The sequence below is a fragment of the Monodelphis domestica genome, chromosome 5, assembly GCF_027887165.1.
Source record: "Monodelphis domestica isolate mMonDom1 chromosome 5, mMonDom1.pri, whole genome shotgun sequence".
Taxonomy (NCBI): domain Eukaryota; kingdom Metazoa; phylum Chordata; class Mammalia; order Didelphimorphia; family Didelphidae; genus Monodelphis; species Monodelphis domestica.
Genome location: NC_077231.1, coordinates 132945643 through 132961149, shown reverse-complemented (window position 1 = coordinate 132961149; position 15507 = coordinate 132945643). Strand labels below are relative to the sequence as shown.

Below are 15507 nucleotides of genomic sequence, written 5' to 3'. Positions count from 1 at the left end.
CTATACCAGCTGTTTTTGTTAATTTTTGTTCTTTGTCACAAGGAAGAGTTAATTTTGTTCGCTGTGACAAGGAATTGGTGGGGAGGGGAAGCTTTCATCCCTTCTCTTAAGAAATGGCTATGATATAAAGAAAAAAAATTAAAAAAATTAAAAATGAATAAATCTCTAATGAATTACTGTAAATATCCGGCTTAAAGCCGATAAACAAAAACAAATATCCTACAAATTCATTTTTTCCCTTTCCATTTGAATAGTGGAGCAAAGTTGGGTGGCATCATTAGTAGAGAGAGGGAAAAGGAATTGCCCATTATTTGCAATTAAGCTTGCATTTAGCAAGGGGAGAAAAACTGTAAGGTACAAACTCCTTATGGGGTAAAAGGTTATAGGCTGTTTTTATACCACGTCAAAAAAGCTGGTCAACTCACTCAATCTTTTGAAGATTTGTCCTTTGTTTGCACAAACCACATAACTTGTGAGAGTAGTTAATGTAACTGATTTAATTAATGGAGTTGAAGGAAATTTTGAAGTCACATATACATGGCCATGATATTTCAATGCATTCTGTGGCCAAATTTCTTTTTATGGATTACTATACTTTGTCTTAGAACAAAAAAAAAAGTGAATTTTGCCATATAACTTCTGGATTTCTGACACAGCTGCAATGTTAGGAAAAATACAATACAATATTTCCAACTACAGGCATTAATGATTCACTTCTTTTAAGAAAGGTTGTCTTCTCTTCTAAAATGTTTTCCTATCGGAGGTACTGAAGTTTGAAAGAGGGGAAAGTAGCATAAATAATCTGAGAAAGACAGAGACAGAGAGAATCAGGGGGAGAGAGAGAGACAAAGAAAGAGAGATTGAGAGAGAGAAAAGAGAGACAGAGAGAGAAAGAGAGTGAAAGAGACAAATAGAGAGAGTGAGAGAAGCACAGACAGAGAGACAGAGACAGAGGGAGACAGAGGGAGAGAGGGAGGAAGTAACTAAGTAACTGCTGTATAAACAAACTGAGAAAAGAAAAGGGGAAAATATAGCGAACAGCACTGAAATTGACAATTGCTCTAAGCAGTACCGGAAAGTAAAAGATAATATGTGGAAATGTATTTTGTCAGGAAGTGGCTGATGAAGAACTTGGAAATATAAGAACCATGACAGAAAAACATAAATTATAAGCAAAGGCACAGTGAGAAAAATTCTTGCTTTGTGGAAATCTTTAGCTAAACTGTTTTGAAATATTTCTGTGTCTCCCATCTTTTAAAATTGATTTGAAGAGGACAAAGGCTTTTGAGAGGCTGAGGTAAAATACTTTCTACAGGGTATAATTAAGATGACAAACTAAAGAAAATAACAGAATTGGATTCATATTATGGGTACATCACAAAGAGTCACTGGAAAAGTGCTAGATCAGGCCTCAGGATACTTGAGTTCTAATCCTGGCTCTGCCACTAATTAGCTATGTGACTGTAGGCAGGTCTCTTTACTGTTCTGGACCTCATTTATGCCCTACATAAAATGTGGGGTTTGGATCAATTAGTTCTTTGATTCTATGCTAACATCAGCAAATAACTACACAACACTTTAAGGTTTGCAAAACATTTCCCATCTATTTTCTTCTTTTATCCTCATGACAATTTAAAAAGGTAGATGGTATCATTCCCATTTTACAGATGAGAACACTGAAGCTGAAAGTTGTTAAATAATTTGCCTACTATCATACAACTAGTAACTGCATAAGGAAGAATTGAACTAAGATCTTCCTGACTTCATTTCAAGTACACCATCCATTATCGCATCCAGGCACCTCTTCAATATAATGTACTATTGATACCAGTATCATAGATCTGTACAGTGCCTTCAAGGGCTCATCTGGTTTGTTTCTCTCCTTCTATACAAGATATTCCTTTTCCTTTGAAATCTCCAACTGATGTTCTTAAACATAAAGGATCAATAAATTTTGATTTGGGGATGCCCTTAGGGCATAACATAAATTCTTTATGAATTTTCCACATTGATAATTAGTAGAGCAATAATCTGCATAAATAAGGAATGCTATAAAGACAATTTTCAGAGAAACTGATTACAGATGTAGTTAGGGAAGGGATATGGGATTCAGAGAGGGGCAGGATAAAAAAGGAAGACTGATCAACCAGTACCTAGAAAGGGGGGATGAGAGAGTATCTAAGCTTGGCATTTTATAGTAGAATAGGGGTAGCTGCTGATCATGTTCAAAAAGGATAAAAAGAAGGTTTTGATGTTAAGCTCATGGATGCTCTGGAACCTAGTCAACTCTGTGAATTTAGTAGTCATTGTGGAAAGCACTTTATAGGGTCCCTAGGAAGACCAGCAAGTGCCAAATGAATGAAAGTGATCGACAAATGAAGCACCATTACTGTAGCAACAAAGAGCAGCAAATTGAGATTTCAGTAATCTCTGAGGCTGTGAGGTCAGCACTCTGCTCACATTCTGGCCAATGAGGTCATTCTCTAGATCTTCCTTTAGAGGAAAACTGTGCTAGCCTCTAAAAGCTAAATATTTCAAACCTTCACCCAGCAATCTAGCCATGATGACATTTAGGATTACTAGTCTTGTCGCCCAGATCAGACTGCCATTCTCCATAGGTCCACAATTCCAGAGGTTTACCCTTTTTCCTTCTCTTTGTTCCCTTTGGCCATATATTTGAAACCTAATGAGCTTTGTCTAATGGTTTATTCACAAGACTAAATTGATCTATAATACAAAGGGGCACAAGCAAATAAGAGAATATAATAATTTTACAACTAAAAGAAAGTCTCCCACTCTTATTGAATCCACCTATAGGTATGGGTCATGGGTTTAGTGACTTCCCCAGGGTCATACAACTACAAAGTGTCTGAGGCCAGATTTGAACTCAAGAAGAGGAATCTTTCTGACTACAGGCCAAGCACTCCTTTCTATAGCACCTAGCTGCCTTCCAAAAAATCATACTTTATCACAACAATCATCTATCAAAACCATATGTATAATGGAAAACTCTTTGAGAGTGTGGTCACAGTAGACTGGAGATATTATTTGCTTGCTTATTTTCCTCTTTTATTTGTATTTGTATTCATTTGGTTCATTTTATTGGTTTATTGGTTCAAGCATTTATTAAGCATTTACTATGTGCCAAACATAGATAGGGACAAAAATTCAAAGTAGCTCCTTCTCTGCAGTAGCCTACTCTCTATTGGTGGAAATATGTACTGAAAGAAGTCCAACCCACTTTTCTTTTTTTTTAAATTTTATTTAATTAATCAATTTAGAATATTTTTCCATGGTTACATGATTCATGTTCTTACCCTCCCCTCCCCTTAACCCCCTTCCATACCCGACATGCAATTCCACTGGGTTTCACATGTGCCCTTGATCAAAACCTATCAACCCACTTTTTCAGAGAGTATGTAAATAGGGGAAATTGCCTCATCTAGGAAGTAGCATCTGAGCTAGACTTTGAAAGAAGCGTGGTATTCTAAGAGGAAAAGTTGAGAAGAGAGTTAATTCCAATTAACAAGTATCTATACCAGGAACTTTATGTTCCAGAACTGTATAAAAGTCCAGAAATGAGACAAATTGTGTCTGGGCAACAAGTAGGCAAGTTTAGCTAGACTCTAGAGCAAGTGAAAGGAAGTTTAATTAGCCTGGGAAAGCAAGCTAGAGTCAGATGGTGAAGGACTTTAAATGCCAAATAGAGAAGTTTGTACTTTATTAGAGGCAATAGCGAGCCCTTGAGTTTCTTGAGCAGAGGATTTATGTAGTCATCTATGGGCTTTAGGAATATCAGTTTGGCAGATATCTCGAGGACAGATTAGGGAAAGAATAGAGAGAAAGACCAGTTAGGAGATTGTCAAAATAGTACTCACAAGAGAGGATGGAGATCTCAATTTGGAGTGTTTCAGTGTGAATGGAAATCAGTGGGTTGCTATGAAAGATATTGTGGAAGAGAAATAAATAAATTTGACAATAAAATTGACAAACATTTGGATATGGAGAATGAGAGTAAGTGATGAGTCAAAGACAATTCTTAGATTGCAAACTTGGCTATCTAGATGGATTGTAGTGATCTGGAAAGAAATAAAGAAGCTATAAAAAGGGGAAGGTCTTAAGCTGGGGAGTTATTGAGATCTATTTTGGACCTATTGCCTATGGGATAGCTAGTTCAAAATGTTCAATAGATGGTTGTGATAAGGACTGGAGATTAGGAGAGAAACTAGAATGTAATATCTTGATTTGGAGAAAACATGCATAAATATGATACTTTAATTCATGGAAATAGATGAGATCACTATGGGGATATAGAGAAAACTATAAAATGGGGATAAAAGCAGCAACTTCCTTTCTGGATTTCTGTGAGCATTAAAGCACTTAGCACAGCATCTGACAGATAGCAGGTACTATATAAATGCTTATTTCCTTCCTCTTTCCTTTCCTTCTTATATGTCCCCTTCTTTCCTTTGATACTCCTATCACTTTGGTGGATGGCCTCATCACTTCACCCTTGAACTAATCTAGTAGCCTGATGGTTGGTCTCCTTGGCTCAAGTCTCTTCCCACTCCAGTTCATGCTGTCATGGACTGTCAATTTAAACTCCCAACTATCAAATTAATCTCCCTAACTATGTCACTTCTCTATTCAATAAACTCAAAAAATCCTACTCAATCACCTCCCTACTCAATAAATGCAAAAATAGATAAATAAAACTTAGTGACTTTCTATTACCTCTTCTAGGATCAATAACATCCTCTGCCCTTTTACACCCTGATCTCTCACACTTTACACCCCTACATCCCCCCTGTAATATAATGATTTTGACCTTTTTGCTGTCCCCCAAACAAGACAATTTTCCTTTCTTTTCTCTTTGGATCCCCAACACTTAGTGGAGGACCTGACACAGAGTGGGTATTTCAAAGATCCTTATTGACTGTCAGGCTTATAATCTGTTTCCCAAATGTCCCATTTATTTTCTCCTTCAGCATATTCCATGTAGCATATTCTGATGTCAAAATCACTTAAATTTTTTCTCTTGATTACTCCTTGCTCAAATGTTCCTGTGGTGTTCCATTTCCTGCCCAACACTCCACAATGCTCTCTATGTTCCTTCTGTCAGTTTCATTTATGACCATGTGAATCTCCTGAAGTGTGAAAAAGTCATCTGTTTTGACAAGTCTTGGTGGGTGGGTGTTTTTGTCTGTTTTGTCTTGGATATATGTCCTAGAAAGAAAACAGACACTTCTGTTATAATCAGACTAAAAATACCTGCCTCAGGACTCCTCAGTTGAAAGTCTCCAATCATCACTGCCATTCTCTTCTCCCTTTGATTCTTCCTGGATGAATTCAACTGTTAGCTTCCATGGAAATATCTTATCATTCCCCAGAGGCTAAATAATCCGATTTTCTTTTCTTCATGAAGTTCATCAATGTGTTTTTAGCTACAGAAGTACAAAGTGGTTCTTTTCCCCTTCTTTTTCTTTTTTTTTTATATTCTATTCTCCAACCTCCTAATATAATTCACATTTCCCCTTAGCCATTTTAGGTTTTTGTGATTGTTGTTTTTCCTTTTTATAGATTACACAACCAATTTCTGATTTGGTCTATGTCATTTCCCTGATAACCTGGAATGTGGAGACCAATCTACACTTTGAACACAGATGGTAGTCACTTAAATAATAATAGTTAACATTTTTACAGGACTTTACTATGTGCCAGGCACTATGCTAAGTGCTTTATTTATAATTATTATCTCATCTGATTCTCTCTCACAATGATCCTGTGATACAGGTGCTATTGTTATCCCCATTTTATTGATGAGAAAACTAGGATAAATAGAGGTTAAATGACTTGCTGAGTCACACAGTTAGAAAATATCTGAGGCCAGATTTGAACTCAAGTCTTGCTGATTCCAAGTCTATATTTCTATCCATTGGACCACCTCACTGCCCCTGTGTGATGAATGTGAGTAATAAGCACCATACAGTAGGCTCTTAATAAACATCTGCTGTGCCAATAATCAACCGTTAATATAAGTCATTATAATTTTTTCTGGCTCTTTATATGGATTGAGATCCATGGATTGAGAGTTTTTCAAACTCCTTGTTGGATTTTTACAACTCATCATCCAGCCATCTCATTAAGACTCTTATAGCCAGAGGAGAACTGAAATATTTAGCATCCAGCCATCCAAAAACACTCATTTTACCTGACACTTTAAGTTTAATCAACATTATTAACATTTCCTTGATAATTTTTAAAAATTCTAGATAATCAACAAAGCAATTAATCAAACCCTAATTTATAATATTTGCTGATTTCCAAGATGTAAATACACTGAAAATTTGACAATTGATTCTTCCCAGCTAATTCCAACTTGCTCCAGCACATTTCTGCTCATAGGAAAGTTTTTTTTTGTTCCATTTAACAATTTGATGGCCCTGCCAAATCTCCCTTCCTTCATCTTCATAATTTCCTTCCTTTCTCTAGTTGACTTTTGTTTTACTTTCCTATTTGTTTTGCTTACCATTTAAAAAAGATATTTTCTTGCTTACCTTGTTGTTGTTCTGTCATTTCAGTGTTCTACTCTTCGTGACCCGATTCAGGTTTTCTTGGCAAAAATACTATAGTAGTTTCCTTCTCCAACTCTTTTTAGAGGTGAAGAAGCTGAGGTCTACAGGGTTAAATGATTTGTAAGTGTCTGAGGCCAGATTTGAACTCAGGAAGATGCATTTCCTGATTCCAGACCTGGCTCTCTATCCTCTCTGCCACCTAGTTGTCCTGTTTTAACTTTCTCTTTTTCTTCCTACTTGAGCCTTTCTCTTAATGTCTTTTCCTGTCAATTCTTGTCCTGCTTCAAATCTGGCAATCAACTAATATTTATTAAGTGCCTGCTATATGCCAGGCACCATGCTGTGTAGTGGCCAGTTGTCTTTTAGCTCAAGTGGTTTTCTTTTTCCTCAAGTTCTCTGAAGTCTCTTCCAACATATGCTCCCAAATTCAATTTCTGGACTTTTTCACACATTCAAAGCCCTCTGAGTCACTAACACAGTTTATTTTTCAGCACAAATCCTTCTCTGTTCCCTTGCTTATTCCCCAGGCACCAGAAATAGCAAATGACACTTGCAGGTATACTTCAACCCAGCCAGAGGTCATTTATTACAGTACCCGAATAGAAATCTTTTCTATTCAACCCCAAATTTGGGCATTAAGCCTTGGGTTAAAAGTCTTCACTGAAGGGGAAACTACTCTCTCCTTAGACATTCGATTGCACTTTGGAGACGCTTTCTTAGTGTAGGATCGTTGCATGTATTTTTGTGTAGCAGGTATATATATCCATGTGTACATCTTTGGAAAAAACTCATGATTTGGGGCACTTTGGGCACTGCTGATATATCTTTAACAAAATTAAAAGTTCTCATTGTCTCATTAATGATATTCTTATTCTGTCATTAATGGTGTGTCCTTGAGAATGTGCAAATTTCTTTCCTTTTCCTTTGACCTCAGTACCTTACCCCATCAACATCACAGTGATCATTATTGATGAATGATTATGGACTCACAACCAGTTCACTTATCCATTATATTCTTGGATTCAGCCTTTCAGAGGGGCTATATTTGAACTCCCAAAGAAGAGAGAGGCAAAGAGAAATCAATAGTAGGGATAGGGATACACGTAAACAGCCAGACTCAGTTCCTTCAAGGAAGATCTGAATCTCTCTCTAGAGCCACCAGGGAAACATGAGAGACCCCAAAGATGTCAATGAATAGAGGAAGAGATGAGAGATTCCTGGAACAGTCCAGGAGCTGTTGGACTTTGAGCCAGAAGTCATGGAATGGCAATGATAAAGCCAGAGAGGAGTCCTTAGACTAATTAGACATTCTTGACTAATCAGGATTCATGGTAAGACCAAGTGGGGAATTCCTGGACCAGAAAGAGCCAGAATCAAATCTGGCAAACACTAAGGGTTAAGCTGTGGTGTGAAGAAAAACAGCGCCTTGTCTTTCACTGATACTATGAGTTGTGTATTGTCAATTTGGGAGTGGAGAGTTAATTCTATGTTGATTCTGAGTGCTGGCCGATGTAGTGGTAGTAATAATACTACTAATAATAATTAACATTTATAGAGCACTTTAAGGACTACAAAGTGATTTACAAATATTATCTCATTTTATCCTCAAAATAACCCTAAAATGTAGATGCTATTATTCTCCCCGTTTTGTAGGTAAAGAAAGTGAGGCAAATCGGGGTTAAGTGACTTACCTAAAGTCTCTCTGATAGCGTTTGAGCTGGGTTCTGTGCTCAGGTGTTCCTGACTCTGGGAGGGAGTCTATCCACTTCATCACAGAGCTGCTTCACTAGTACCCACTAGAACCATAGCAGTCCTAGCAGACATGGGACTTACAAGAAGGAAGATTCAAACAGTCTTGAATCTTTTCATTTTTGGAGGCCACCTAGGGTGGTACTAGAAGTCTAAAACACTGCATATATCTTTGGAAAATGCATAGGCTTGCCAAAGAGAGAAGAAATATTGTATTGGCAATTTATGCTGTTATAGACAAGTCTTTTACATTTTTATCAGGTTATATAAAAGCCTGTCCTGTATTCATTGTTTTGCTAACCTGACAGCTTCAATCAGCACTGAAGGCCTTTTTCCATTTTTGGGGAGGAAAATTAGGCACGAATCAAATCATGATGTTCCCTGGGAAAAGGCTGGGGTATAAGACAAACATAGAACTCTTGAGAATATCCCCCAAATGAACCTGGCTTCACATAAACCCTGGGCTTCAGTTCTGGGCCATTAGTTACATTAGGAAGATTTTTCTTATCAATTAAACATTCTACATTTAACCTATCCCTGGCCAGCCACAAATTGAACTTTTTTGTTTTAAATTTAAAGACATTTTTGACCCTTTCCATGAAATCTGTAACCTATTTAGGCTGAATGGTCTTTATCGTTTTATAAATAAAGCAGTGTGTGTTTGTATGAAGTAGAGAGCATAAGAGTGGTTTAGAGTCCAGAGGAGAGGGCTCCGGAATTTACAAGAGCTGTGGCAAGAGCCCTCTTGAAGCTGAATAACAAGAATTCATGAATTTGAGGAACAGCTATATCTAGTCCTTGAAGTCTGATTGAACTTGCTCTTATGTATTCTTCTAAGGGCATAGTGATGGTGGTTGAGAAATCAAATATCACTCATGTCTGTCAGGGATACCCTGAGAAATGAGAACTCAGAAATGTGAACAAATTTTGGAAGAAGAGTGTGTCTGAACAGTATGTGAGTTTTATCCTTTCCCTGGTTATTGTATTAAATATGACTTGAGATTTTTAGTTCCTACAAGACCTTATCGATTAGAATACCCTTTCTAATTGCACAGCTCTTAACTCATCAAAATTATTACTTAGGAGAGAAACATTGGTGGATAACTGAAGCATCTTGTGATGGAAACAAATTCTCCTTTGTGTAGAAGTCACCATTATTGGTATATTATAGATCGCATGAAGTTCCTCAAAATTTATCTCCTCAAAATAAAAATAGTAAACACTGTCTAACAAGTATGTATTATGGAAGCTTAAAGTTGGTAATGTTTATTTAAGTGTGATACTCTGTTTCCCAGTAATATGGAGTAAAAATAAATTCATACTTCTTTTTGAAGGACAAAAGAATCTTCCTATGTTTATGCTCAGAGAAAATAACATATCAAAGTGGGTTAAAAATAAGAAGTTGGGTATGATCTTGGAGATTATTCCATGAAAGCTACTTCCACAAGTTCAAAGAAGAGTTTACATAAAAATAATACCTGATTTATTTTAAAATCAGTTATTAATTAATTAAATTACTGGGGCCACTACAAGATAAGTGAAGTTGTTTTGGATATTGTGTTTGTTCCCTCAGTATAATTGAGCCTTTTCTTTCTTTTCTTTTTTAAAAACAGATTCCAGAACTTGCTTTGGTCCCGAAAGACATTTGTTGATGACATGAAAGTATATAACCACAGCTACATCTACATGCCTGCTTTTTCTATGAAAACAGGGACTGAGCCATCTCTCCGGGTTTATTATACATTGGCAGATGTGGGTGCCAATCAAACAGTGCTTTTTGCTAATCCCAACTTTCTTCGTAGCATCGGCAAATTCTGGAAAAGTAGAGGAATTCACGCCAAGCGCTTATCTACAGGTCTCTTTCTTGTTAGTGCTGCCCTGGGCTTGTGTGAAGAAGTTACCATCTTTGGCTTCTGGCCTTTCTCAGTGGACCTGCGTGAGCAATCTATTAGTCATCACTACTATGACAATGAGCTGCCTTATTCAGGCTTCCATGCTATGCCAGAAGAATTCCTTCAGCTTTGGTATCTTCATAAAATGGGAGTGCTAAAAATGCAGCTAGAACCATGTGAAGACATTTCAGTCCAATCCACTTCCTAAGGACCCAGACAGGGGAAGCGAATGGCCCAATGCAATGTTTTTAGTTCTTTTGTGTGAATCTGCAGAAGCAAAAACATTCAGAATTATTTATGGATTCCCAGAGGTCACTTAAGACAGAAGAAACAAAATGCCACGGTTTGAGAATTGATTTGGAGGCTTCACAGGAAATAAGACCTTCTGCAAAATATTTTGTAGTTTACTGTGGTTTTTTTGGCCAGAAAAACTCTGGAAGTAAATTCTTGGGGGAAAAATCAAAACAGCCCTTAGCATAGGTCAATTTCAGACAATATCTTTCAAAACAGAGCTTGATAATTTAGGATGAGAAACAATAATGGAAATTTGAGAAATGAGAAGAAGGAATTTTAGTAGTGATTGACCACTGACATTGACTGTATAGAAATCAATCTGAATTAAAACTGTTATTTAGAATGGTAGTTTTTACAAGTATTATTTATTTTTGTCATTTGGGTTTATGTAGGGTGGGTGGGTAAAGGGGAGAAAAAGTTGTGTGTGAGTAAAATAATACTGTATTCTGTAATAACAATCCCAAATGCCGTAGCTTACTATTGTGATTGTTTTTAAAAAATGCTGTTTCTGAACCACTCCCTCCTGCATCTCCACTCCTAAATGCTGGGTTGCTCTTTTGCCAAGTACTTAGACAATGTGAAACCTTGATGAATTGGAACTGTAACAGTAATCAGTCTGAATATCTTGATTCCATCTCCGCTCTCTTTTCTGCTTCTCCCACAGTTATCTGAATAGTTCAGGTAATAGCTACAACTTCTAAATTATATAACGTTGTCCATGTAGACCTGTCATTGTTTTGTCACTGTAAGGAGACTACCTACGTAAGTGTAGTATTTTCCAAACTTATAATCTTGTTCAGAATTTGATGTTCAGATATGTAGTAGAGTTCTGTGGGATCATAAGAGAATTTTAGTTTAGTATTTCCCTAGGAATATGTCCTATAACACAAGGTAGAACAAGCATCTTCTTCTTATACATACATATTCATCCTTTCATACACAAAATTGCCAGTTTATTAAGGCCAGAATTTATAACCAGTGATGGATTTTCACAAAATCCACCTTGTGCCAGCTTGCTAAACTCTAGTTCTTAAATAATGACAGCTTTACTGATCATTCTCTGTTTTGCAAATATAGAAAGGGATCCAATTTCTACTTGCCCAAAAGATTACTCAGAGGACTAAGAACAGTCCTCCCTAATCCATGCCCAATACTTCTTACATGGACATTGCTGCTCTGGGTGACACAAAGCCTCGTGTGAAAAGGTCAGTGGTTGTAGAATGAGCCACTAGTGTTTACCCAGCAAGCCTTTTCCATTTTTTTTATGAGTTTAAAAATTGTTATTAATCTTTATTTTTTACATTCCTCTGTTTCCCAATGTATTCTTTTAAAAAATTATTTCTTTAATTAATTAATTTAAAATATTTTTCCAGGGCTACATGATTCATATTCTTCATTATGAATTGAGAAAGGTCTGTACCATTAAAAGAAATACCCACCCTGAAGAGAGTTCAAAGGTCCACAGGAACATTGAAGTTATTCAATTCTTCATGTAAAGACCTCCAAACAAATAGAAATTTAGATTTCTTCACAGCACTGGCAAATATTTAATGGACGAAATGTTACAATGGAATCATGTTTTGTTAATTCATGTCATCAACAAATATGAAATAGTTTTAAGGGTAGGAAAAGTGTATAGCCAAAATGAGAAATGGGTTATTTAAAAATGTGGTTGGTGGTCATGATTCACTTTATATCTACTGTTAGGTTTTAAAGAGTTTTGAGAATATTGGTCAATTCAGTACCAGAATCCTCATTTGTTTTTTGACCCTGCTTTGGCAGCATAGCATTGTAAAACTTAATGCTGTTAAGCTTTGGTAAATATTCGATACATGTATTGGCCTGAATATATCTACTATTTCAAACTACAAACTGTTCAGTAATTATCATTAGGAAACATACATGTATACGTATATATACCAATAAAATCTAATTGTTCTAAACATAGAAATGCATCCAAAAGTTATAAAATGCATGTATCCAAATTAATGGCTTAATTTTGAAAAACCTTGTCAATAGTTTGTTTAGAGTATGTCCATTTGTCCATCTTTTTCTGGCATTAAAAATATCATGAAATGAGACCTTTTATTACACATTTCCCAATGGTGATTTGTCATAGATATGTACTATCATAGAGATTTGTGTGATCCTATCTACTCTGTGTGGAATCGAGGGCCAAAGAAAAATATATCTTTATTTGAAAATATAATATTACCTAAATACTTACATGCTACGACTCAAGTATTGAAACTGAATTCTGTGCATTGTTTGTTAAATCAATCTGCTTTATAGTCATACTCCTTTCACAGGTCTTTATTGAGGACTTATGTTGCCTTCTTTCTTAGTGCATAGTGGAAATATCATCACAATGGAGATAAATGCTAACCTCCCAATCAAACAAGAACTATTTATTCTGATGAACTTTAAGATCACACCTTCTACTCTGTATCATGTTCGATCAATTTGATTTTATAGAATCATATGCCCATAATTTACAACAAATTAGCTCTAAAACAGAATCAATAAAAGCAAATTTAAGCACTTTTGATGGTCAAACAACAGAAGACACCACTATTTAATATCAATCTACTTTTTCAAGTTTATTTTTTAATTTCACAAATAAGATTGTATTTTATTTTTAGTAGGGAAGGAAAATAAGAATATATAACTCTAATATGACTTTTTCCTTTAACATCACTTAGAAAATGCAAACTTGTTAATAATCATTGTTATATGTAGTTAAAAGGTCATTTATCATAAAAGCTTTGCATCTGGCAAGTTGACAATGCCTATAAAATGTAATTTCCACACTAGAATCCATTTCCATATAATCATCTTTCAATTATTTACACTAATTCAAGTAAATAGTGTAGTGGATTGTACAAAACAGAGATGTTTAAGTAACATGTTGACTTTGGAATAGATAATAATAGTAGTTCCCATTTGCATATTATTTTGGTCCATTTGATCATCCCAACCAGTTCATTGAAGTGTTTTAACAGATGAATAAACTGAGACAGAGAAAAGTTAACATTACTTGCCCAGGCCTTCAAACTCATGCCTTCTGATTCCAGTATACCAGATTGTCTCCAGTATACAGAAAATTAATTTCCCAATTTATATTTTCACTTCAACTAAGTTAAAATGACATTTCCCAGGTTTTCAGTTGATGAAGCCCAGGAGAGAAAGTCCAGATGCCTGCTGAGAAAGAGATGGAAGCTTTTCTAGGATTCAAAATTTACTACAAAAATTCCAAAGAATGTGTACTCTATATAGTAACTTGAGAATAAGCTGAACAGGGAAAATGCTCCTATTGATACACTATAATTTCTTATTGCCCAGAGCTATGAAGAGTCATAATTTTTAAAACTGCTATTAAACAACCCATTTCTTTTATTGGGAGAGTAGTTGTCTATGGTCTCGGTTTCTGTATTTGGGCATATTGAATATTGTGATTTTTAACTGTTATATACCATGTTGGTCAGGATTAAGTATTTCTGAGGAAAGTTAATGCTATTACAAATATTTGAAATTCCTCTAACCTACACCAAAGTGCATTCACATCAGAGACATTTATCAAGAATCTATTACATGCAACACATTAAGCTAGATGAGACACATGGTCACTCCAGGAGTTTATAACTTAGTTGGATGAAATATATGCCTACATATGTGTGTATGTGTGCACATGTATATATTACTTATACTTGTATAAAAATGTGCCCAACTGATATATTTGTGTCCATTTGACTTTCCATCATACATGAGAAAAGAAATTAATAAAGCCCATCATAAATAGGGCAATCAGGACAACAAAACCCAGAAGGGTGTTTTCTTTCTGAGAACTAGAAAAGTCAAAACTTTATTTTCTACCCATTCAAATGAGAATATATTGCCAATGATCTATGACTTATAGGAAAGTCATAATTTGGGGGCAGAAATAAAGGATTTGACTTGGGAATTCCTGGAGGTGAAATGGGCAGGAAAATAAAGATCTTATCTGCCATTGGGATTAGATGTCTTAAGTATGTAAGTAATTTTTTTTTCATAATTGTTTTAACCTGTGACTTAAGTTGATGTTTCATTCAATTAGATTTTCTTACTCATTACATTTTGGGAAGGCAGCAGTCATTACATTTATTCCTGTAAAAAGGCTCCATGAAAGCTCTGGGGACTAGCCCCAAAGGATTCTACCTAATAGAAGTAAGGGACAGTGTAGGGGAGGTCAGACTATGAAGAGATATTAAGCATTAAGAAATTCCATTCAAGAAGTTTAATGAGAGTTTTGTAAGTGCGCATTTGTTACTGTCTCGTCTCCTAAAATAAGAAAGTAGGCAAGCAATATGTAACTGTGTGCTATCGCCTGAAGACTGGTATCGCCATTTGGGTCTCCTAGGGATAATGTTCAGTGGTAACTCTCAGAATGACGAGTTCATATTGATACAATCCAATCGCTGCTTACCATTGCCAAAAGGAAAAAAAATCAACATTCATTTCACACATTCAAATGCTCTACAGGTTTATTGTATCATTGCTATTTAAGGTAAAACAATTTCTTTATCCATTCCCTGATTTACAAAGAGGAAGTAGTCACTGTGACATGACTAACCTGTATTGTCTATATACAGATGATTGTCTTAAAGTAATACATGTTTATTGAATTGAATTAAATTGAGTACGTACTATGATCTTTTTTAAAGCTTCGATGAGAAAGTGTGTTTTGCTAATGTTAAGTGATATGTCTACCTCTTTTTGTGTCGTTATTGAAATGCATATTGTACAAAGATCATTGCTGCCTTTGCTTTCCTTTATTGACTTTGGGTTTGGGGAGGGGAAAAGGAGATATTAAAAAGCTATTTGAGGCTTTAGATATATCAGCCACATTGAAGAATCATCTCAGTTCCTGTCTTTAGATTCCTAGAAGGATTCATAAAAAGTCCATATATTTCCAACTGAGATGGAGTTACCAAGTGCAGAAAAAAAAAAACTGGAGATAG

General features: G+C 35.6%; 1 protein-coding gene across 1 annotated transcript in view; it reads left to right on the top strand.

Annotated features, from left to right (window-relative positions):
• ST8SIA1 (ST8 alpha-N-acetyl-neuraminide alpha-2,8-sialyltransferase 1) overlaps positions 1-15299 on the top strand; it is a 131757-nt gene extending 116458 nt beyond the window's left edge. The window contains exon 5 of the mRNA XM_016425868.2: positions 9938-15299. Coding sequence (XP_016281354.2) covers positions 9938-10424 — 487 coding nt within the window. The 3' untranslated portion in view covers positions 10425-15299. The remainder of the gene's footprint in view (positions 1-9937) is intronic.
• Positions 15300-15507: the final 208 nt, after the last annotated feature.